Source organism: Amphibalanus amphitrite, unplaced genomic scaffold (assembly GCF_019059575.1).
Source record: "Amphibalanus amphitrite isolate SeventyFive unplaced genomic scaffold, NRLGWU_Aamphi_draft 000416F_arrow, whole genome shotgun sequence".
NCBI lineage: Eukaryota > Metazoa > Arthropoda > Thecostraca > Balanomorpha > Balanidae > Amphibalanus > Amphibalanus amphitrite.
Window position 1 is genome coordinate 223,814 of NW_024881910.1, and position 21,058 is coordinate 244,871.

At 49.7% G+C, this 21,058-nt stretch overlaps 2 protein-coding genes across 2 annotated transcripts; both read left to right on the plus strand.

Moving 5' to 3' along the window:
- The first annotated feature begins 4,461 nt into the window (after positions 1-4,461).
- LOC122390944 (transcription initiation factor TFIID subunit 4-like) lies at positions 4,462-6,888 on the plus strand. The gene is made up of 4 exons (XM_043384399.1): positions 4,462-4,568; positions 4,833-5,170; positions 5,522-5,744; positions 6,780-6,888. The coding sequence occupies exons 1-4, from the start codon at positions 4,462-4,464 to the stop codon at positions 6,886-6,888; spliced, it is 777 nt and encodes a 258-aa protein (XP_043240334.1).
- Positions 6,889-11,846: 4,958 nt separating this feature from the next.
- LOC122390961 lies at positions 11,847-20,996 on the plus strand. The gene is made up of 6 exons (XM_043384437.1): positions 11,847-13,353; positions 15,807-15,914; positions 16,245-16,394; positions 16,954-17,082; positions 17,330-17,413; positions 19,727-20,996. Exons 1-6 carry the CDS (start codon positions 12,022-12,024, stop codon positions 20,837-20,839), a joined length of 2,916 nt encoding a protein of 971 aa, XP_043240372.1. The 5' UTR covers positions 11,847-12,021; the 3' UTR covers positions 20,840-20,996.
- The last annotated feature ends 62 nt before the right edge of the window (positions 20,997-21,058 follow it).

Here is a 21,058-nt window from a genome sequence, read left to right on the forward strand (position 1 = left end):
TATGCATTATTATGCTTTGAGTAGACCAAGGATGGCGTAAGGACTTTTAATCGCCCACCGTTAAACATTGATTGTTCACCATATCAGGATGCTTTAAAAAGGCGATCTTAGATTATCTGTTAGTACGCAAAAAGGCGAAGTCCTCACTGCTATCACATATTATTATTAAGAAAGGTAATAAGCTAGATAGAACATGTCAAGTGTTGTGTCACCCGTGTGTTCCCTGTATTTAGCATGCTTGTAGAGAGTCTACATCAACCGCTGCATAGTAAATGAGCTTAAATTATGTTCGGAGGGACTTATGTCTTATATCTGGGCGAGATATGTGCGTTAGTTATCATGTTATTCGCTATCGCAGTGCAAGTAGAGGTGTCCGCTTAAACCATCGATCATTTGCCTTATGCCTATGCATCTCAGAGAGCACCAGTCGCTTGTACGCTTGATGAATGGATTGATATTGCAGTTTACGTGGTCGCCCTAAGACCTCTGATAGAATGCTGAGAACACTTGTAAGCGCTCAGTGGAAAGGGCAACACCTTCTGCGCATTCGTTGTAAATGCGAGGGAAAGCAAAACAGTTGGTTTGAGTGACCTTTTCGTAAAATGCTACGTTCCGTAATAACACTGAGGCTTTCCTGTCAGTCCACGAATGCTCAACGGGGCCGGCTGTGCCGCAGTATATATGGGGGAGACCTGCGGCACAGTGGGCAAATTCCAGGCCGGTTAGTTTCAGCCCCATACCGACGAAACGCTACCACAAATCTAGCCGTAACACAGGCGTAAGGTCATTGTCAATATGCAAACATGCTAAAAATGCATCATCTTACCAGCTACCTATTTGCATTCTCTCGCATAAATACGTTTTCGGTAAATGTATAATAACCTTGTATGATGTAAGTGTATAAGATGAGATTCAGAGACAGTAGTATGATGCTTACGTGTCCAAATACACATACAAGCCAATGGCTCATCGTAGCACTTTGCAAAGTTCGTCTTATCGCGTCAGAGCCCAACAGTCCCGATGACGTCATTGTCGTCGATCAGCTGATTGAATCTGAACAAACAAGTAAACAAGATCAGTAAAATAATAGAAATAAGTAAATCAGTAATATCATCAGCAAATAAGTTGCTGATGATAGCGAAAAAGATACCACACGGAAAATATCGCATTTAATTACTCACCAAATGCATCAATGAGGGATGGTTGGCTAAGATGATTGCAAAAGTGAAATAATTTTCAAGCCTTAACTGTTATTTTAATCGTGCGAATAAAACAAGCGTCATGTAAGCCAAACGAATCGCGTAAAATAACAATAAGCTCGAAGCTATTGAAAAACAAAATAAAACTACCTAGAAACGGACGTTGGAATAGAACGTCAGTGAAATGCAACTACGGAAAGTTGATGCATTTTTAACATGTTTGCTTAACAATGCTTATCACGACATGATAAGAGCATGTCTGCCCAAAATCTTACATTAACAATATTAAAGTGTTGCCGTTTTTATAAATCGAAACTCAGATATGATTGAAGTACGAAAAAAACTTCACAGTGGCGGGTGGCTCATCAAGCTAAGCTGATATCTAAATTCACGCAATTCATTGCCTTGCAGGCAATCGGATAAAGTCCGTCTCAAATGACATTTTCTGAATCTCAATAAAAAACGAAGGCAATGTTTCAATGCAACCGATGTCGCGTCAAATAATTGTTTTACATAATGTGAACATCCCCAAAATTTGCCACGACTCATATAATCACAAGCATAGCGGCTGATCATTAACCCTCGCCGGCCGAGGGGGGGGGGGGGGCGGGGCGGGTGCCCCCCCATAGGTTTTTTCACGATAGCTCCGAACACGCTGGCGATAGAGAGCTGAAACTTGGCATACCTGACCTTTGATGCAAGCCGGATCTTTTGACACCAACCGCATTTTTGAGTCAGGTCAGGTCACTGACCTATGACGTCATAAGTGAACCTCTGCACGGTCTTCAGATGTCGCAACTTCGCAACGCCCTCACTGCCAGAGGAGATGTCACAGGGAAATGAAACTTGCAGGATCTAGTATCCATTATGAGTCTCACAACTTGTATATCTCGGATTTTTCCCAAAGGTCATATGAGGTCAGGTCATTTTCGTGACCTCACCATTATAAGTCAATGGGGAAAAATGAAAACTGCTATTCTGGCGCCAGGAACGATCTCCAACTATCTCAAGCACACAGAATCGTGATTTGATGCACTCCTTGCAAGGTCAGATGCGTCACTTTTGCAATGTTGACCTTCCGTGACGTCATTTATGACGTCATCAAGGTCATATTAGTTTTTCGTCAATAACTCTTGATCAAATTGAGCTAGCGAGTCGGGAAAGCCACCAATGGACTCAGGAAGACCTGCTGAATCGAATGATATGCGCATGACCTCTTTCGACCAACTTCGTGACCTGGGGGTGCTGACCTGACCTTGACCTGAGGTCAACACCCCAAGTTGACCTGACCCGGACAAAAAGTATATCATTCGACGCGCCTGAGCGAGGCGAACACGATGCTGCAAAATCGCGGCTCTGCGGCCGTTTTTGCGAAGTTATTCACCAAAAACTGAACCGTACCTTGGGGCACTTGACCTGACCTCAGAGGTCACCGGTTGACCTAGGACCTTAAAATCGGGTACCAATCTCTGCGTCTCGTAACGGCGCACACGCTCGTTTTTTTTCCGCGACGCGCTAGCTCCACCAGGGGCGAAACGGCGAGGGGGGGGGGTCGTACCCGCCCCCCCCCCCCCTCGGCCGGTGCGTATGTAGAAAACCAATAGGTCCGGCGAGGGTTAATATCGACCATTTAAATAACTACTCGTCGGCAGGTCGAGCGTTTTTCTGACAGCTTCATTATTCAACGAAGTCCAGAGCTTAGGCTGAAAGTCCGGGCCAGCCTACAATTTACACCCCTACCTATAATTTCGCACAAATTGTGCATTTCACTTACAGCCCTTTTACATGCCTCAACAAATGAGAGCTCCATGAATAGCCAGTTGTATGTTGCAAACAAGACACAACAAACCTGTCGTGGTTGTGTATTTTGAATTTACTGCGAGCCTCTCCCGACAAAGGAAAATAATACCTAACCTTTCGACTGTTCAACCGGAAAGTGAGCTCCCGTGCGCAGGTCGTTTATCTACAAATCAATCACGTAAACAAAGCTATTGGCCAGAAGGCGTTAGTGGTAGGACTCCTGCAATTCACCCGTCTCGACCCGTTCGTCGCATCGCTTCATCTGTAACCACAGATGGCGACAGGAAGTTCCAGCGCCGGCCGTCGGGCGGCGCCACTGGCGACCGCTACCGCAGGAGGTCCTCGGCGGCGCCTCATCTACAACGACTCAACGAGGCTGGGGAACCACGTGAGTACCGGTCTGTGCAGTACGCGGCAGGGCATGAAACTTCCGCCAGATGCCAACTTTATTTTGGCCCCCTTTGAAGTGCGCCGATTCACTGCAAGAAGCTAGGCAAATCCATGAAAGAAATAAAATGCGAGTAGAAAGTTCAACTAGAACTTGAATTACAGAATGAAAGCACCTGTGCTCTGACGTCGGTTTAATTTATCGTCAACTGTGCTCTTCACTTCTGTGATCGCCATCTCTCTGGATCGGGGGAGTTTTCCTGCACTGATGCAGCCCGGCGACACTAACGGACCCAGCTGGGGTAAAAGGGAGGAAACGACGGCCACAGTCCGGCCAACAGTCACAGGGCAGCACTTGCTCTGCCTTAGGCATAATGCTAAGGGTCAGGTCAAATGAGGGTCATTGCCTCTTGGCTTCCTCTGTGGCCATCAGTGCCCGTAGAAGGACCTCTCCAATGCAGGTGACTTGCTAAGCTGCTGGACAGAGCCACAGCGCGTGTTGTCGCGGAGTCTGAATCCCGTGTGTCGACAGGCACGCTGGCAGCGGGGACGATCCAGCGGTACTTCCGTCGCTGGCGCGGACGGACTCTGTTCCAGCAGCTACAGCGGTACCGGGCCGCCAAACACCACGACCTCGTCGTCTTCTCCCATCAGGTCAGTGGGAAAGCGATGGCCAGGGATCAGTTTTTACGGCACATAAGAATGCATCGCTTGTCAATCGTCATATCGTTACCAATTATTCCTCACCCTGCAACAGTCGCACAGACTGTCTCATCCTACTTAGCCTCCTTCTCAGCTAGGATAAGTCCCAGCAGCCATACCTGGGGCCATACTCCGGCTCCCACCGTAGCAGCTAGCTCTCTCCTCTCCTACCCTCTGGTGGGATAGTCGCTCTCCGTTTTGTACCGTGAGACAGACAGCCTGACTTGGCGTCCACTCACTCGCCACCCTTCCCCAGGTGCACATATACGGCCAGGAGTGTTTTCAATACCTGAACCGTAACCGGGAGGCGGTACCCCTGGCCTCCGTGGCCGCCGTGGACCGTGAGACCGCCAAAACGACCACCAGCGCCAGGATGAAGATGATGGGCGCCGTGAGGAAGATACCGCTCAGTCGCAGTCTGGACGACTTTACGGACACAGCCCATATGTGCAGCCCGCACCAGCCGACGCCGGACAGAGGGTGAGGGATACTCACACTCAGCCCACAGTGAGCTAAGCTGAGTCATTATCTCACTGGTGACAGGTTCAGCCCACACCGGTCGGCGGCCAACGGACGCTGAGTGAAAATTCAATGTCAACCGACGGACAGTGCTTAGACCCGGCAGCAATGACTGTCAACAATCGAAATGCTCACAGCATCAAAGAGAGGTTTGGCAAAATATCAAATGACAGAAGCCGCCAGACATACATATACTGGCGTTGACGCTCTCTGTCCGTGTTGCAGCCGCAGCCGGACGCCGGAGCCCGAGTCCTCGCCCCAGCCGTGTCCCAACTGTCGAGCCGGTATGGCGGGCGGGGCAGTCAGGGCTGCGTCGCCCTCCCCCTCCGCCGGTCGAGCGTCGGGCGGGGCCGGTAGAGGTCCCTCGCCCTCCCCGTCTGCTGGCCACGGGGCCGGCAGAGCTCCCTCGCCCTCCCCTTCCGCCGGCCGGGCTGCGGGCCAGGGTCTCCGCCAGGACCTGGGGGCTCGCTCTGGTGCCGTGTCGCCACAGTTTGAGTTCGAGATGCCCTCCTGCTCGACGGCCACCGTCTCTGAGACCAGGGCTGTGTTCGACCGGCGACCGGGTGAGTTGTAAGACACAGCCGAGTGTCTTGATGCAACTGGAACCTCTCAGGTAGACTCGTGCCTCACAAATAATGCCAATTTCAAAATAGCGGTAACCCAAAACTAAGCCAAATACTACACAAAAACATTGAGCAATGCCATCAACTGAACCGATTTGGAATAGCTATAAGAAAACTCTTTCATACCAAGCAGCTTCGTCGAGCTTAAAAGGAAAATATAATAAAACCAACAAACAACCGACAATATTAACCTTCGAATATAAAATGATCGGTATCGCTTTAGTAATTGCATTAATTATTAACATTGCTATTCCACCGACCTTGCTGACCCAACGTGACCCCCCTCCACAGGGAGTCCCCGCTCGGGGACACCGGTGCGTTCTGCCCCGTGCACGCCCTCAGAACCGCCGCCTGCACCGAGTTACGCAGCGCCCGGCCCGGCGCCCGTGCAACCACCGCCGCCGGTACCCACCTACAACCGGTTCGCAGGCAGCAGCCGCAGCAGCAGCGCGGCGCAGCGGCCCCCCTCGGTGGCGGCCCCGCCCTCAGCCGGCAACACCGTGTGGGGAAAACGGTGAGCCTAATGATGGAGCGAGTAGTCCATAGGAATTGTGGTTGGGGCGGAGGACGAGGTGTTTTCAACCACGAAGAGCTCATATACGAGTCCTGGACCCCGAACTGGAGCAAGTTGACACATTGGTTGAGAAAAAGAGTACATAAATGAGTAAAACGCAAGTTAGAGTGAGTCTATGTTACTGTAACGGTCACTTAGGTACTCATGGTAAGGCAACGACCAACTGCTCACTCATGAACCAATAGACAGTGATGTGCCGTTTCTTCAACCGGCGTTCACCACTCGGCAAACATCACTTTGAACAGCAGTAGTCAGGTGGCAGACTCGAGCGACCTCCTAATCCAGCGGAGAGTAGATAAAAGAAACAGCCCTCGAAAGACCGATGCCCCGTTGTCGACAACTCAGAGTGGAAACAGCGACCTCTACTCTAGTCAACGATGATGAGTCAACGGCACACACTACAAGTAGGGACAGCAGGCCATAGATGGCAGCAGCAATAAGCGCCTGAATTTATGCTGTGCCGCCGAGCAGCTAGTGTTAAGTTTGCACCGCCGCGCCGCTTGGCAGTTTTTGCCACGCCCCATGACTGACTAGCGACCTGGACAACAGAATTATGTATCAGCTAACCTCTGATGTTAGCCGGAGCTTATGGCGAAAGTGTCGTTATCATGTCAGCCCAGGTAACTGACCTAGAAGACACGCATGGCATCCGTGCGTGAACATTTACAATGCAAACATTAGTTATTTCCAATCCCTGAATAAAGTGCCAGGACATATGTTAATAAGGAGGACGTTAAATTCATAATGACCTGTGTACTTTTTCACACAGTTTAAAGGTACAATTTGAAGCAACCATCTTTTCTTATAGGCCCCAGAGACTAGCATTTCCTGTGTTGCAATGAACTATTGACGATAATTACACTTGACTCTTCTAGCATAAAAATACACCACATGTGCTTCGCTTTAAAGCTGAGAACAACAATAATAGTTTGACACCGACCGTTTGACCCGCCCCCGTGGCCTATTTGTCGGCAGTTTGGCGACCACATCATCGGCACCGGCCCCATTCATGCAGGAGATGCAGAACAGAGGAGCCAGGCAGGAAGACGAGGACGCGCCACCCTTCAACTTCCAGGTCAGCTGACACATCGACAGTTCCGGGCAAGAACATCCTTAGTGTCAAATTTTTCGAAATTGAGATTTTTATACCATTCGACTCAGCTGGACGAGCTGAGTCGAATGGCATGAACATCTCAATTTCAAAAAATTTGACACTAAGGATGTTCTTGCTCGGAAGATGCCGGGAATCAATGACGTCACATTATTGGGCAGCACACGTTTGCCAAAAGGAGCAAATTGTTGAAACTACACAGCAGACTACTAGGCTCGCTTACCTAAATCAGCATCTGCCTGCTCTCAATTGCCGGGGTAGGAGCTCAAGTAACTAGACAAAATCATAGAGCATAATGAAGTTAACCCTCGCCGGCCGAGGGGGGGCGGGTGCCGCCCCCCCCCCCCCCATAGGGTTTTTTTTTCGCGATAGCTCCGAACACGCTGGCGATAGAGAGCTGAAACTTGGCATACCTGACCTTTGATCCAAGCCGCATCTTTTGACACCAACCGCATTTTTGGGTCAGGTCAGGTCACTGACCTATGACGTCATAAGTGAACCTCTGCACGGTCTTCAGATGTCGCAACTTCGCAACGCCCTCACTGCCAGAGGAGATGTCACAGAGAAATGAAACTTGCAGGATCTAGTATCCATTATGAGTCTCACAACTTGTATATCTCGGATTTTTCCTAAAGGTCATATGAGGTCAGGTCATTTTCGTGACCTCACCATTATAAGTCAATGGGGAAAAATGAAAACTGCTATTCTGGCGCCGGGAACGATCTCCAACTATCTCAAGCACACAGAATCGTGATTTGATGCACTCCTTGCAAGGTTAGATGCGTCACTTTTGCAATGTTGACCTTCCGTGACGTCATGTATGACGTCATCAAGGTCATATTAGTTTTTCGTCAATAACTCCCGATCAAATTGAGCTAGCGAGTGGAGAAAGCCACCAATGGACTCAGGAAGACCTGCCAAATCGAATGATATGCGACATGACCTCTTTCGACCAACTTCGTGACCTGGGGGTGCTGACCTGACCTTGACCTGAGGTCAACACCCTAAGTTGACCTGACCCGAACAAAAAGTATATCATTCGACGCGCCTGAGCGAGGCGAACACGATGCTGCCAAAATCGCGGCTCTGCGGCCGTTTTTTGCGAAGTTATCCACCAAAAACTGAACCGTACCCTGGGGCACTTGACCTGACCTCAGAGGTCACCGGTTGACCTAGGACCTTAAAATCGGGTACCAATCTCTGCGTCTCGTAACGGCGCACACGATCGTTTTTTTCCGCGACGCGCTAGCTCCACCAGGGGCGAAATGGCGAGGGGGGGTCGTACCCGCCCCCCCCCCTCGGCCGGCGCGTATGTAGAAAACCAATAGGTCCGGCGAGGGTTAAAGATCTTCAATAAGAGCCACCGGATTAGCCGCCCATTCATGCTGACGGCCCGCTAACTACCCGCCGTCGATTTTGACTCTGCGACGTATTCGGCGCAGAGCATGCTGCGGAAGACAAATGTGAGGCGCAACTCCCTGCAGCGCGGCGGATCAAGTGACAGCGCCGGCCAGCAGAGCGGAGCGCTGCCATCGAACGTCACGATAGCGTCCTACGGCGACGGACAGGGGTAGGTTATAGCGGATCAAAACGCTGCCATGATTAGCAAAGGGACGTTGGAACAATATAATGCTTGCAAGTTAATCTAAATAATTAAATGCGCTTATAATTAATCAAGATTTGTAAAGCATATAACTTGCACGCTCCTTCGATCGCGCGAACTTTTGTCTCACTTTTTTAATGGATGAACAACATGTTTCACTTTCAGATAATCAAACCCATCGTCCAGCCTGAAGCAACACAAACATATCGGAGTTATAACGTAAAACTGACGGAGTTTTAAACATACACTGTAGAAGGCTTCATAGGCCAAAAACTCATTTCAAACACGCCGTAGCGGCGATCGTCTAATACATTGTCGTCTGTCACTCTCTGCAGTGCCAAGGAGCGGGACCGCGGTGCCACCGGGTCGGATCGCCCGCCGGCGCCCGCAGCAGCAGAGGCTGGGTCCAGCAGCCAGGACGCTGAAGGCGCCGCAGCCAGTGCCGCCGCAGCGGAGCCGCGGCCAAGCCGACAGGACAGTGAAGGCGTCGTGGCCAGTGCCGCCGCAGCGGAGCCGGGGCCCAGCCAGCAGGACACTGAAGGCGCCGTGGCCAGCGCCGCCGCAGCGGAGCCGGGACAACAGGACACTGAAGGCGCCGTGGCCAGTGCCGCCGAACAGCCGTCGGAGCCCGCCGAGAATGGAGCGGTCGGGTACGCCAGCCAGCCATGGCCGAGGATCATCTTCGAGGGGGAGGCGGTGGACCTCTGAGCGGAGGCGAGGGGCGAGAACGGCCGACTACGGACAGCGGGGCTACGGAGCGACTGGCTCGGTACAGCAGGATGAGGGGCTGAGTGCAGCGAATACACGGGCGTGGTTCACGTGCGAACTGAGAGAAACGGTTAAGTGACAGCAAAGTGGCATTCTGAGCGCTGTTTACTGGATGTGAGACCGAGCCTATGAATAACATCTCTATCCCAGAGACTGTGAATGCTGGCGGTCGTACTATGGGAAACACACGGAGTTTTCAGGAAATGAGTGAAGCACATACTGCCAGTACGCTATGTTAGCCAGAATACTTGTGTTACTCTGAACAAAGGTAGCTACGAATGATTGTGAAAGGATGCTTTGTTGCCCTAAATTCAGTACTTCATTTGAAAGCAATGTCTCATTTAGATAAAGTTCATTTCTTTTAATAGATATCTAAAATAATGACCTGTGCATTGTGCAACGCCTGCCATGCAAAAAAGTTATGTTTGTTTTGTGGGCCTGGTATTTTGTTTCTATGGTTGTCAAGATATTAAATGTTAATAGAACATATTTCAAATACTGATGTGGCCCAATCTTTACTACTATTTGAGGAGGGTGCGTCTGTCCGTTACCGAGGTCCCGACTTGGTCGTGCTTTGCGTGGACTACAGGCCAGACCGTTGCACCTAGCCCGGTGAAATTTGCACAACTTATAGATCAAGGATGCGCGACGTGCCTTTGAGGGGTCTCAGCTCGATCGGATTGATAGGGAGCGCGTGGCGCGTACTCAAAAAGTGCAAATTCGCGTCATAGACTTTACACGTATAAATCAGCGTGCGAAATCGGGCGAAAACAGCCAAATTTGCCCGACACGGGTCCGGTCCCGGTGCAATATCTTGGTGACCAGGGGTCCGACCAACACAGGGAAAACAGCATCGTGTAGATAATTGAACGGGCTATCGAATGGTGTGCGGTGCAGGGGATGGCACGCGCCACGTGCACCGGGGAGGACACTTTTATGTGGAAAATTGACGTTTTGGACGGATTTTGGAATTTATATTACTTTCAGGTGACCGCCAGACGGAGTGAGTTGAAACAACGCCTATTAGCAATAAAAATGTACCGCCTCTCATGGAAAAATTGTGAAAAGCTTATTGATCCAAATCAAGGTGGTACAAATCACGGAAGAAAATGGTGTTTGTCAATTTTGTGCCACTTAATTAATCACACGGGTTTTGCTCCATGATCTGATATCTCTGGCAATTAAAAATGGCACCGTTGGAAAGAGCATTCAATTTTGTCCGAGGTTCAGTCTTTATCTTTACATGATGAGCAACAGTATTCTAAAAAAATGTAAATGTTACAAACCATTACATTGTCATTTTTAGCGAAATTCATCGATGGCCCTCAAAAGGCTTCACGCCAGTTTTCGAATCATTCATAAAGTAGAACGCATGATAATACGACACGGGCACCTCGATGCGATGTATCTTTTTTGTTTTATTACAAAATGCTTGGCCGTCAAAAAGCAATCGAACGAAATGGATACCTACCAGGCTACCAGCCAAATCGACACAGACCAACCCAATACCCAAGGGTAAAAAAATAACCCTTCTTCGCGTTGCGGAGCACGCGGGTAACACTAGTAGGACCTATTTTTGAGTGATCAGTGCAAGTGTTCATGGTATGTAACACAATAAATATTCAAATGTTATCAAGGAACCCAAGAATGTACCTAAAATCAGCTAATATCAACTTCTTAAAAATGTACCCGTGTTCATAATAAGGGGGAGATACAGCGCAACTTGTTCGTACGATAACGAGAACGAGAAAAATAAAAAAGAATGAAGGAAAAGGGAAGAGAGAGAGAGAGAGAGAGAGAGAGAGAGAGAGAGAGAGAGAGAGAGAGAAAGGGAGAGAGGGAGAGAGAGAGAGACAGAGAGAGAGAGAGAGAGAGAGAGAGAGAGAGAGATAAAGACAGAGAGGAGAGAGAGAGAGAGAGAGAGTAAGAGAGAGAGAGGAGAGAGAGAGAGCCGAAGAGCGAGAAGTCGAAAGAATCTTTAAATAGTACGGCTTCACACATTGCAACTTAGCACGCACAACACATCGAGCTAACAGTAACCATGAGTAGCTCGACAGTAAGTGTGGAGTAACTTATGAGCAACATTTTTTCTAGGCTGCTAGTTACCTTTCGCACTCGCTATAGAGGGACAAGCCTTAGCAATTGCTCAATATGACTCTGAACAACGTGGAATTGACGATTAATCAATTTCTCAATTTATTTCTCAATAATCAATTTCTAACCCGTTGCAGTGCTGCATCAACAATCTTTTTTTTCTGATAAAATGTGCAAGTTTTCTTCTTATGCGACGAAAATAGCATTTCCTGGCTCCGTCAGTGCGAAGTAACTTACAATAAGAGAAACAAAATTTCTGCCCCTGTTATAACTAAAACCCTCGGGGTAAGAACATGCCCAGGCGAATAACAAACGTTTCGGTACCCACATTCGAGCGACAGTGACGTCAACTCGGTGGTCAGAAATTGTCCTGTGTGTTATCGGTTGCCTCATGCACCTTGTCCCATCATCCCATGCAATATTTATATAACCATCAAGATAGACGGTGCCCCACTGCAATATCATCGTGCAGGATAAAACCGGAATGCCGCAACACACGATTGTCGACAAATTTACAGTTGAAACGTTGAGCTTATGATTTCTTTGTAAAAATACTATCTTTATAATTATTTACACTAAAAGTGTCAAATAACAATTTCCTATGCTAAAATATTGGATTTCAAATTTACTTTTGGTATGCCATGAGCAAACAAAACCTATCTACACTCAGCGATATCCCTGAGGAGAAAACTACATCAGTGTCAGCTGATTCATTGGAAAACACAAGTCAAGGAACAGCCGGGACAAACAAGCCGAATAATGGCCTGAATTTGTCGCAGAACAGCAACGTTGAGTTTCCAAGTTTCAATAACATATTGTCATCAAGTCACTGCGATGTAGCATCAGTTAGCAAGTCTGCCACGCTCGTGGGCAGCCTCGAGACGCACCACCACCACCATAAGGTGGCTGCCCTATTCATCAGCGAAGAAGCTCCAACAGCGCCCCACAAGCCACACGCGGTCCAGAGATACCTCGAAATAACTCAAGATGATGAGACGCGAATATATAAGCATAACTCATCAGCAGAGGTCGCCGTTTCCAGTCCAAGGAGTAAAAACAAAGGCGTCCCCGAAAGTTCACCAGCGAACACGGTTAAGCAGGAGGCAAAGCGAGACCAAAGTAAGACCAAGGCAGAGAGGCAGTCCCGCATTCCAGTGGCTGTGCGAAGTTTGCCAGTGATCGCTAGATTGCGTCAAAGCATTGAGAAACAGACAGAAGGGACCAAAGAGCCAGAAAAAGACACTCCCAAAGTGAAAGAAAGTGATAAGACACCACAAGTTGCTGCCAAAGCTCCAAAGGCGGTCGAAAGGTGCCGATCACATCACATTATCGACCGACCCGAAAAGGACTTCATCCAGCTCAACAAACAGGGAGAGTTTCGCCGCGCCAAAACCTACCATCACTTGCATCTCGAGCGACGTCACAAGGAAAATGCACCGGACAGTGTGACTACTGCGCCCTCCAACTCCGAGGTTGGGGCAGCCGCAGAGACCGCAGCCACACCGTCAGACGCTCCCTGCACCGGCGAGCGGCAGACAGCGGGCAGCGCGGCTGGCCCCGCCGGTCCTATCCGCGACTCAGAGGTGTCAGGGCAGACCCCCGGTGCCAGGAGCTCGCCTCGCGTGTCAGAGCCGTGTTCCCCGCGTGCAGGCTCCGAGGGCAGTGGCGGCCGGCGCAGCAGTCGGATCCCGGTCCGCGCGGGGCCGTCCACTTCACCGCGCCGCCGCCACCAGAGCCACGAGTCTCCGAGGGACCGCGTGTCGCGCCACGAGAGCCACGTGTCACGCCATGAGAGCCACGTGTCACGCCGGGACTTCCACACGTTCGGCCGAGAGTTAGACGGGAGCCAGCTCGAGTTCCACGAGTCGCGCCTCAGCTACGGCAGCTCGGAGAGCGAGCTGCTGCTGGTGCCCAAGCTGCACCTGCAGACCTCGCAGCCGTCTCTCATCGACGTCAACGACAACAGGCGACTGGTGAGTGCGCGGACGAGGATAAATACTCATGAAAAATAGATCTACCAGAAAATGTTTTAGAAGTTTCAATATATCGTTGCCGGGTTTCCCTGGAATGCCTTTAGACCTCGAACTTATAAGGGATCGCATTTTTTACGAGTGGTTCGCCTAAAATGCGGTGGATACCGCCGGAACAGTCAGTAATCTTATACATTATCAGAAAATTTCATGACCCTGACTCCAATGACATTTGACCTGTTTCTCGAGACCATGTTAGGTCATAGCGGCGATTCGGCGTACGTACAGGGTCCGGCATAAGTTTCGTCCTCTCAAAAGATGTGCTCTTTAAGTTGCTATATATAAGAGGCAGTAATTCCTTTAAGCGTCGAGTTTACTCCCCCACGAACAGGGAGTTATACAAGAACACAATCTGACATGCTGGCAGCCAGGTTGTGCGGCACAGACGGCTTGATTTTCGACCATGCCCGTTTGAGCTGCAACGGTAGTGCCCTGAGGCTGGCCGCCGGCTTCTGTTTGTCCAGGTCCTGCTGGACGATAGCCCAAAATTCCTCAATCAGGATTAAATCAGGATGGTAGCCGGCTTACATCTCCTTCCTTCAGAAGTCCGGCATGTTCGATTCGCACCACCGCTGGGCCTTAACAGAGCGATGAGCCGGCGCACAGTCCTGAATGAAAATGCATGTCGACCTTCCATCGACCATGCGTCGGCTTAGAAGCGAGCCGCTGGTGGCTCTCGTAGGTACTGAGCCCCAGAGAGTTCTTCCAATAGCGTCTCACGGTCCTGTCTGAAGATGGAGCAGCCCTTGCGCGGAAGCCGCTTGACCAATTTGTCACCAACTGGCCCCTCTTCCTGACCGTCTTTTTTCAATAAAATTTCTTTCACGGTCGAAATGGTGAACGAACGCCCAAACTGGAACGATTAGCAACGCTGCTAACAGCCGCATGCTTGTCCATTGTGTACCTGCCCAAAACTGGGCAGGCAGATGTCCGAACTGATCAGCAATGGCATGCAATGTCAAAACGGTCTGAAGCATGCCGGCTATCTGGTTCAGCTCCCCAAGATAGAAAGTTCAGACCTTCATTTTTCGACGCGGCCGTTCGGGTGGACAATCTGTGCGGAACTGGCCTTAGCTCGGTGATCCGTGACCCGAGGTCCGTTCGCGACCTTATGTCCCGCGGCCAAAGACCGTGCAATGCAAGGATGCAGCCAGAACTGACAACTGTTATCCTTTAGGGGCAGAAGCCATTAGGGACCGGAGAGTGTTGTCATAGGAGAGGACCCTGTAAGTGCATATTAGCCGTTTTCACGACGGCCATCTGGTACACATTTGGTGCACATCTGGTACAGATTAGGTGCAGATCTGGTCAAATCAGGTTCAGTGTGTCTCTTAGCAGCTATCAGCTAGGGTTGCACTAATTGCTTATATGCCTGCTTTGTCATATTATCAGAGAGCATCATCGATTAAAACACTGAAATAAATTCATAAAATGAAGATATTTGCTGTAAAAGAAATTAGGTGCAGATTTGGTCAAATCAGGTGCATTCGCCGGATAGCCCGTCGTGAAAACGGCTATTATCTCAGCATTTTAGATTTTTTTGTGCTTAGAAACGTGCCGAGATGTGAAATGCTGTTTGACCCATGGGTTGTGCCGAAGGGTAATCCAATCCATCCATCAAGGTCACATGAGTGTCAGGTCAAGGTCAATAACCTTAGAAAACCTCTGTTGAAACTTACAGGATTCAGAAAGTAGTATGCTCATGAATCCTTACAACTAGAATATCTCAATTTTTCATATGGGTCATCTGAGGTCTGGTCGGTGCCGTTACCTCGCTATTACAAATCAATGAAACGAATGGAATCATGTAACCTCAGAATGAGATCATGCTGGAAACCGCCATTTAACGCCGACAATGACTTAACACAATGGCAAACATTTATTACCGTGAATTCATTACTGCTTACAAAAGGTTCGATTCATTGTGGACCTCACGTGACGTCATAAATGACGTTCCAAGATCGCTTGGGGCCATCATATTTTTTTTCCCAGTAATTCCAAATGTAATGCAGCTGGCAAGTCAAAAAGCTATCAATGGATTCATAAGCGTCATCCGAAAGATAAGCACAACATTGTTGCTAACACTGCGGCTCTGTGACCACTTTCTTGGCGAAGTTCTTACCAACAACGGTATCTCTACATTGGGGCCAGTTGTATACCTAACCTCGGATATTACCACTTGACCCGAGATCTTAAAATTGGGTAGGTACCAATCGTAGCGGCGCACACGCTTGCTTTTTCCGAAACTCTTGTTCAATTAGGGCCGAAACGGCAAGGGGTCGCACAGCCCCTTCGGTATGTGAAACGTTGTGCCGGGTCATGTTTAATGTGCATTACTCAACCCCCCTTGTCACCTAGCAGAGTGCTGTCTAGAAAATTCGTTTCCTCTTTTTCAGCTGTCAGAAGTGAGCGCACCCTCTCTCCTAGACCACCAGTTCCACAGACCCCGTCGCCGAAGCGACCTGATCATCCTCGACGACAACGTCTCGTCCTTGTCATTGCAGGTGCGAATTGCGAATGGCAGGGTGAAGGGTGACAGGTTCATTTCAACGGTCTGTGAAGGCAATGAAATGAGGCATCAAACTACGATACGTGCGCGAGAAGTGAGCCCAGTCTTGGAATCGATGATCAATTGCCAAAAGTTGACAGCATGCTGATACGAAAATGCACTGATCGTTATACGTTTTTAACATTTACAATGAATCACTGTATTGACTTTTTTGTGGTCTAGTAACTCAGACTCCACTAAAAATTGGAGTGTGGTTCCAATCTCCCCGTGAAAATGCTCCCTGAGCTGACCTGCCAGCTTACCTTGTTTACCGCCTATCCCACAGCTGGCCGGACCGCGGAAGGTGTACACGCCCCCGGACCGGGTACCGATGCCCCACCGGCACGTGCCGTACCAGCCCAACCTCAAACCGTACCCGCGACAGTACGTCAAACTGGGCAAACTCGGACCAGACCCGGCCGCCGTCAAAGCCAGGGTAAGGCGGCGAGAGAAAAGAGAGCCTATGTGAGAATGTTATATAGTGGGAACCGGAACGATAGGGCAGGACTCTGGCTGGAAAATTACCCGGAGAAATGTGATAAAAGGTCAGATAATCGGTGTTAAAAAGTAGGATGAAAGATGGACGGGTTCAGATGAGAGGGACCAGAGAGTAGGACGAAAACGCTGGGTATAATGTGAGTCGAAGCAAGCTTGTCAGAAGAAATGATGAAAAAAAATGTATTCGTTGCGTTTTAACAAACATAAGGAAATTCAGCATCGTACCATAAAAATGTTAAAATGTATATAATCAAAATGTTAGCCGTTGAATTTGAAGAATGAACACGCCTAGGATTTCTTAACATTTCTTTAAAGAACGGTTTTATCCAGTCACCTTAAGTGTTCTCACCTGTAATAAAATAAAGGTCATACATTGCGCGAATGCCCCCATGGATGCCACCGTTACAAACATGAGGCCTTTTGATGCTATTACCATGCAGTCCAGGGACACTTCCGTTCAATAGCAGAATGAGCAGTGTGGTATGTCTTACTTTCAGCGAGAGAAGATGCAAAAGCAGCAGGAGTATGCCGACCAAGTTGCCAAGAAGAATCGCACGGTGGTGAAGCCGAAATCACAACAGTATTCCAAGCAACAGGACGACCAGAAAAAGTCAGCACACGACAAGGTAGGGCATACCAGCTTTGCTGCTAAAGCATGTGAACTGAGATGTTCAGGTGTGTGCGTCATCATTGTTTTATATTGCCTTTGAAATGTCACAAAGCAGAAGTAGATTAGTGTGAAAATGATTTGCCTCGCTTCGATAACTAACTTTAGCGGAAACTTCCGTAACAACTTGCTTCGGTTAAACAGCACGACTTATAAACATGTAAGCACAAGCAGAAATATTAACGAAGCACCTAATACAATTCCAGATGTTGAGCTACGCTAGGACTGTGCCGAAGCCAAAACAGAAACCAAAGCCAAGAGCAGGTGTATCACCTAATGCATCACGCGAGGTAAGTGTCGTTGCTTTTTACATAGATAAGATGCGATGGAAGGCCGGGTCGACTGCTCCCCCAGTCGACATCTTTATGGATATTAAGGGAAAGATGAACCAGCTGCCCTACACTGAGTCTCATACCATTTGGACAAATTTACTATATCCTGTAACATCACCCCACTTACCAGATCAGAAGGACAACATCGAGTATTTTTCAACTTTAACCCTCGCCCGTATAGAGGGGGGGGGGTCGAACGGACCCCCTCCCCCTCGGTTTTTCGCGAATAACTCGCGTAAAGAGCGGCCGATCGCAACGAAACTTTCAGTACCCTCGAGTTGATCAATTTTACACCTACCCTGAAAACTTCATGACCCTGACCCAAATGACCTTTGACCTGTGACCTACTTTTCAAGACCATGTTTGGCCGGAATCGCCATTCGGCGTATGTTGGCTCGCATTAGCCGCGTGTTTGCAGTCTTATCGTGGTTTCAAGCTTTCAAACATGTGAAATGATGTCGGTCCATGCATTAGGGTGGGTGTCAAGGTCACCTGAAGGTCAGGTCAGGTCATTGACAGCTGATGACCTCTGTTCACTTTTTATCTCATCACGGGCAACACGCTCGTTTTTTTCCGCGAAGCTCTAGACCGATCAGGGGCGAAACGGCAAGGGGGGAGTTTCAACGGACTCCCCCCTTACCTATACATTCGCAGCTGGAAAAAAAAACACCAATACGGGTGAGGGTTAATTCTTGACCAATTCTCTCAGCGCATATCAGAACTTGAGCGAGAGAAGAATTGATAAAAGTTAATGGATCTAGGAACCATTCTTTTCCAATATTTTTGGTGCCCCACCTGGGCTTTATGTCGTTAGCAGTATACACTCATACTGGGTAAGTATACCATATACACGGCAGTGGTACGAAGCATTTTTGTACCCCCCAAGCGGGACAGCCTTGACCGCACGCTTCCTGTCACGCACCCCAGGTGGCAACACACTGGTGCGCACGCTGGGCTATCCCGATTTATCGGGCCCGGCAGGTCAGAGGGCTGCTCCGGGACATGAAGCGAGGCCGTGCACTAGGGACATGTCACCGAACCGAAGGTTCTGTTTAACCCTCGCCCGCATATGGGGGGGGGGTTGCCACCCCCCCCAGGCAGTCTTTCTGCTCTGCACTCAACATTTTTAGAGCTAGAAGGCTGATTTTTCGCATAGCTGCTCCTCTATCCTTTCTTGATGTCCACTGAAAATTTCAAGTTTCTGTGATTTTTGGTTTCGGAGATATGACCTTGTTTTTCAGGTCATGTCATAACCCAAACGGCCAATTTTCAACATCTTGCGTTTGCCATGGGCCTTGTGAGCTTTTGACACCTTGATTTCGGCCTTTTTTGCCAGTCTTACCTCCCACCTATCATGGAACATGTTGTTCGACGATGTGCAGGTGTCAAGGTCAGGGTCAAAATCAACCTAGGTCATCTAAGATAATTGCGTCTTAAGCAAGCTGAATTTACTTTTTGTGAAGCTGTTTTACTGCATTTTTGGTAAAAGCTTCTCAGATCATGATTTCATGTAATATGGACACAAAAACAATCGGTGCACACATCAGTATACACACACACACACAGGCATACAAACACATATAATTGACCTTGACCTAACTTGAACTGAAATGACCTCAGCAGCAAAAATCTGGTCGGGTAGTGTGACAAAGAGGTTCTAGCTGGCTTGGCACCATAAAACAGCATCGTCATCGGTATATGCTAAGCAGCGCACTTGATATCCAACGGTGACCCAAAACAGCAACATTTTTTAGTTTGACCTGACCTGGAAGGTCAATGCCTGACCTGAGAAGGTAAAACTGGGTATCATTGGATTCGTCTCTTCCCAAAGAATCTTTTTGTTCTTTACCGCTAAGCTCTATCTCCATCAGGAAAGAAATGGCGCGGGGGTGGCAACCCCCCCCCCCCCCCCCCAATGTGCGTTCTAGGATGGGAAAATGGCATGTGCGGGCGAGGGTTAAAGGCGGATCAGGCCCGTGTATTTGCGGCCGCGGGCGCTGGTTGGCAGAGCGGTGATCTCCACGACCGAGCGAACAGACCATTCTTAACATACCATGAGTGGTCACTTGATGAGGTCTTGGGCAAATGCAAGAATATTTAGTGTAACCACAGAGCAGCTATCCTCTCGGAGTTGACGCGCTGAAAAAGATTTTACTCCTTCCCTGAATGAAAATTTTCATCCATGAGGCGCAGCATATAAGTGCTACGTATAAATATCCAGCATGCTATGCTATAAATTACAAATGTGTCTATCATCCCCGCCTTTCACAGGTGTCCCTCATGACGAAGATAAGGAAACTACTGGCGGAGAGTAACATAGCCAGCAGTCCAATTCCTTGCGAGACGCGAGGGACAAAATCAAACGACGTGTCACCAGTCAGGTCATCCGTGTCTTCACCTCCACATCCAGCACCAGCAAACTCCAACGCTGAGGCAGTTACTTCAGCCAAGCCGCCGCCAGGAGGCAGGCCGGTGGCAGGGCGTCAGCCGGTAGTGAATGTACCCGAACCAAGGCCACCGCCGATGTCGCTACCCACATTCGAGGCTCCAAAGACCTCTGCACTACCGCCAAAGGACAATAGGCGCCGGCCGCGCCGTCCAGTGGGTCGCAATGCGTCTGTTGGACAGGCACGAGTGGCCAACTCGCTGTCTAGACTGCGGACACTCACCGACCAGCTCGTGACGGGAACGGCAGCAGTGCCAGCTGTGGACGAGGCGCCTCGGCTGCTACGGCGAGACGACTCGTGCCCCACGTTGGGCGCCAGTTCCGACATGGACAGCGAGTACTCGACAGACTCTCTGATCGCCCCCAGCCGTCCTACAGTAGTGTCGATGGGCAGGAATTATGGTTCCACGTCCCCGCGCGGCCGGGGCCTGTTCCCACCGACCCGAGGAGCGCCCGGCTGCCGGCGGCCCATGAGTCGCTGCTCCAGGGGAGTCGGCCCGGAACGGCCCGGCGCCGCCACACAGCCCGTCGCTGAGGACTTCTTCTTCGACACGTGTGGGGGTCACGGCGAGTGCGCGTGCGGCGACCAGTCGTGCTCTCCGCCGCTGTCACCGCACCGCAGACCGGTGGTGACGCGCGGGACCCAGTCTGTCGCGGAGACCCCGCTCAACGAGACGTTCGTGGTGCACAAAAACCCGCTGGTGGTGGACATTGGGATGCCGGTGGGCGCCGGCCGGACACGGCGCTCCTCTCCACGGCGCCGGCTGGGTGGCCTCTCGCCCGACTCATTGGCCGGCTCTCCGCCCCAGGACTGGAGGATGGGCCGGCCTGATGAGGTACCCTCTCACGCGTCCGTATTGCAGATGATGCGAGAAAGGCATCTCAGGGATAAAAGGCGAGTAGATGCGATCATTTCCGGCTCAATCACTCGCATGTAAATCTGAGTGTTATGTCCTAGTACCCCACGTATCCATGTCAATGACCACTTACGATGCAATGGTATAATGCGGAAACTTACAAGCTTCAGCGCCATCGCAATGTGATGTTCAGTTAGTGAAATGGTGATCAGTTAAATATACGTTGAGGCAGAGCCCATGCAATGGTCTTTGGTCTACCAATCGTACCTGGCGTTTCAAAATGCACATATAAAGAGGTAG

Excerpts from the sequence above, each read along its gene's own strand:
- LOC122390944 (XM_043384399.1), top strand. The coding sequence starts at position 4,462 with ATGAAGATGATGGGCGCCGTGAGGAAGATACCGCTCAGTCGCAGTCTG. Across the intron at positions 4,569-4,832 it reads CAGCCGACGCCGGACAGAGG|CCGCAGCCGGACGCCGGAGC; the intron begins GTGAGGGATACT and ends TCCGTGTTGCAG. Across the intron at positions 5,745-6,779 it reads AACACCGTGTGGGGAAAACG|TTTGGCGACCACATCATCGG; the intron begins GTGAGCCTAATG and ends ATTTGTCGGCAG.
- LOC122390961 (XM_043384437.1), top strand. The coding sequence starts at position 12,022 with ATGAGCAAACAAAACCTATCTACACTCAGCGATATCCCTGAGGAGAAA. Across the intron at positions 16,395-16,953 it reads CGGCCGCCGTCAAAGCCAGG|CGAGAGAAGATGCAAAAGCA; the intron begins GTAAGGCGGCGA and ends TCTTACTTTCAG. Across the intron at positions 17,083-17,329 it reads AAAAGTCAGCACACGACAAG|ATGTTGAGCTACGCTAGGAC; the intron begins GTAGGGCATACC and ends ATACAATTCCAG.